Genomic DNA, 3,610 nt, shown 5'->3' with positions numbered 1-3,610 from the left:
TTATTGCCGTGTTCTTCAATTATTCACAGCAGAGCACAGGGGGCATGGGGCAGGGCACTCCGTCTCCTATCCTCTAAAGAGTTCTAAAAGAATTATATCCTTCCTCTGAAGATTGATTTTGGTATAACCTCTTAATCCTTAACATCTAAAAGATACCTCTAAAAAAGATTCAGAAACTGTTGGCCACCAAAAAATTAAAAGTTGGCTTAAAGGGGCTGGACTTAAAAGGCGTTGAGTTACGGTTAATATTTACACTCTAATTTAAAACTAAAGGCTTCAAGATGCTATAGTCGTCTGCCATGATAATATCCATCTCTATTGAGTAGTCCCACATGAGTTAGGAATAAATTCATCCTGAGCTTTACAAAGAGTTACCCTACTCCTCTTATTAAATTTTTTAAGATAAAAAATGAGTGTTTCTATATGATATCAGAGCCAAGTTAACCTATGATCAATGATGAACTCCTGCGACCTACCCACGATGATGGTACCGGAAATATCAGCCCACACGTGAGGGGACATATTGAGTAGTCCCACATGACTTAGGAACAAATTCGTCCTGGACTTTATAAGGAGTTACCTTACTCCTCTTATTAGACCTTTTAAGGAGAGAAATGAATATTTCTACAATCTCCCACACGTATGCATGGCCATATAGAATTTAAGAGTCACATTTAAATGATATATATCACACAACCTAATTTATTGTCCTCAAGCTAGGAAATTATTGCAAAATATATAAAAGGTTATTCAAGATGGATAATTTCATGCTAAAACTGAGAATTAATTAGTAAAGATGGCATGGGAGTCGAGGCTTCACTACTGCAACAAGTGGGAACTTTCTTGGTGTTGTCATACCATAAATTTCCTCCATGCCCAAATCTTCTGGCTTCGTGTCATCCTCCAGTTTCCACTCAAATCCATGCAACATATTGGCTAAGCTAGAGCTGATCATCTTTCGTCCAAGACTATATCCAGGGCACATCCTCCTTCCGGAGCCAAATGGCAATAACTCGAAATGTTGTCCCTTGACATCAATACTTGATCCCAAGAACCTCTCTGGGTAGAATTCTTCAGGTGAATTCCATACTGATGGGTCTCTTCCTATACTCCATGTGTTTATGAAGACTCTAGTTCCTTTACGAATATCATAACCAGCTACTTCACAATCTTCCAGAGCTAGGTGTGGTATCATCATTACAACGACAGGGTGTTTCCTCATCGTCTCTTTCATAATTGCGTTAATATAAGGAAGCTGTGGAATGTCTTTCTCCTCTACCCATCTATCTTTCCCAATAACCCTGTCAAGCTCTTCGGTAGCCTTCTTCATGAGGTCGGGTTGCTTCAAGAGTTCAGACATTGCCCATTCTAGTGTAATCGCAGCCGTGTCTGTTCCTCCAGCTATAAGATCCTAATTTTAAGAAAGAACCAAAGTTGACATAGAATTTTATTCATATTATATATATATATATATATGGTCACATGTCTAGTTTGAACTCTATGACAATATTATATGTGAAAGTAGTCGCATTGAAACATGCTGATGTGCTTCGAAAATACAATACCTGAGTGAGGCCCTTGACTTTGTCATAAGTGAGCTTAACCTCATTGTTAGAATCATCAGCGAGTTGCAACAATAAATCCACCATGTCCTTTGGCTCAAAATCTTTCACTCCTAGTCTCTTGCCCTTGTGTTCTTCAAAAACATGGTCGTAGAATCGATCAAATTTTCTTGTCAATGTCTTCATTCGTTTCACGTATCCCTGCAAGTCCAAGAAATCTAGCCACGGTATCCAGTCCCCAATATTTAGCACCCCATTAAGCAAGAACAACTCGTCTAACATTTCTTGGAATTCTCCGAGTGTCACTATAGATTTTTCATCTCCAGACTCGCTAAAATACTTCTTACCCAATACAATTCTACTAATAACACTGAGAGTGAGGTGTGACAGATGCTCTTTCACCTTGATGGGCTTCCCAGACAATGCCCTGAGGCGTGAAAAAAGAGCACGTCTTTCTTCAACACGTATGTACTCATAGGACTCTACTCTCCTTGAGGTAAATAGCTCGGAGAGATATATCTTGCGCCCTTGGCGCAGATAAGGTCCCCAAGGTGCCCATGATATATTGGTGTAGTTATGAGTGGTGTACTTGCCAGCTGCAGTTTTGGGTCTACCGGCAAAAATGTGATCATGTGTCTTCAAAAATTGCTTTGCCATTTCAGGAGATGAGGCAACCACTACTGGGAATGACCCGAATCTAAGCTGCATGATATGCCCATATTTTTGGGAAAGTTTGTGAAGGGATTGGTGAGGGAGAGGACCAATAAGGTTTAGATTGCCAATGATAGGCCAAGGTTTGGGACCTGGTGGTAGTTTTAGCTTGTGGGATCGAAATGGGAGATGTTCTGAGAGAAAGAAAAGAGAAGCTAGCCCCGCCATGGCTAACAAAGCAAGCCAAGAAGTGATCACCTCCATGGCTGAGATTTTTTTTTTTTTTGGGTTTGCTTACTTTGTGAGTGAGAATTCGGAGTGGTTAAGGAGGATTATATAATGGGGTAGTGCTACTAAGTGCAAATTATATATTTTTTGTTTTTTACTGTTTTTTTAATTATTTTAAAAAATTAATACACTATTAGTTACTTTCTTAATTATTATATAAAAAAATTAAAAATAAAATAAAATACACAAATAAGTAAATTGAGGAAATAAACTTAGGCGACCTATTATTATTTTTCTTATATAATTACAATGCTAAGCGATCGAAAGTGTACCTGCATTATACTCATAGCATTTTTTGATGGAAAATGCTACATTGCATTTATTCATATTCAAAGTTACAATTGTGACTTATCAATACAGGAAAACTAGACTATAAGTCAACTACCGCATCCGCTCAGGAGCTTTCCCGTCAACAAATTATTTTGTGACGGACATTGTCTAAACTTCTATACCTTCTCTCCTAACAATAGTCAACAGAGAAAGCGCTCTGTCAAAACAGAGCTAAACAATCTTTCTTTCAAAGAAGAAAGATACACCCACACTCCATCCTCCTAAAGAGGAGGAGTACATCCACACTCTCTCCTCTCCAAAGAGGAAGAGTACCAACACCTACCATCCTCCAAAGAGGAGTAGGAAAAAAACCCACAATCCTCCAAAAAAAGGAGTGGGACTCCAACCTATTTATTATTAGCAAACAAAAACCGAACAACAATTAAAAAAAATAAAAGCAAAAAACTGATATCAGCTTGTATGCCCGTGGGCCCAGCCCAAGCCCAACCCAGCTTAAGTGCCCGTGGGGGCCCAGCCCAAGCCAACCCGTTAGGGTTGCATCGCCTGCATCTCCCACCGCCACCCCCGTTAACCATTCTGCCCGAGCCAGCCTCTCCACCACGATGCATGGAGAGCACCACCGACCCAGGTGAAATCACAGCATCCGTGGGTAAGCAGCCAAATCCGCGCACCAAAACCAGATCGGCAAACTCCTTCGTCCCGGCCAAACCGAAACCATCGCCAGCCCATAACCACCGAATCCATCCTTCCACCACTTCGGCTAGACTAGAGGCCGGAGACAAAATCAATCAAGCCGGCGAGAAGCTTATTCCATACAC

General features: G+C 40.4%; 1 protein-coding gene across 1 annotated transcript; it reads right to left on the bottom strand.

Moving 5' to 3' along the window:
- Positions 1-653: 653 nt before the first annotated feature.
- On the bottom strand, positions 654-2,533 carry LOC122304275 (trimethyltridecatetraene synthase-like). Its single transcript, XM_043116444.1, has 2 exons — positions 1,566-2,533; positions 654-1,411 (listed from the first exon to the last, which is right to left on the bottom strand). The coding sequence occupies exons 1-2, from the start codon at positions 2,475-2,477 to the stop codon at positions 788-790; spliced, it is 1,536 nt and encodes a 511-aa protein (XP_042972378.1). The 5' UTR covers positions 2,478-2,533; the 3' UTR covers positions 654-787.
- Between the last annotated feature and the right edge of the window lie 1,077 nt (positions 2,534-3,610).

The sequence above is a fragment of the Carya illinoinensis genome, chromosome 3, assembly GCF_018687715.1.
Source record: "Carya illinoinensis cultivar Pawnee chromosome 3, C.illinoinensisPawnee_v1, whole genome shotgun sequence".
Lineage (NCBI taxonomy): Eukaryota > Viridiplantae > Streptophyta > Magnoliopsida > Fagales > Juglandaceae > Carya > Carya illinoinensis.
This window is presented reverse-complemented; position numbering and strand designations above follow the sequence as displayed.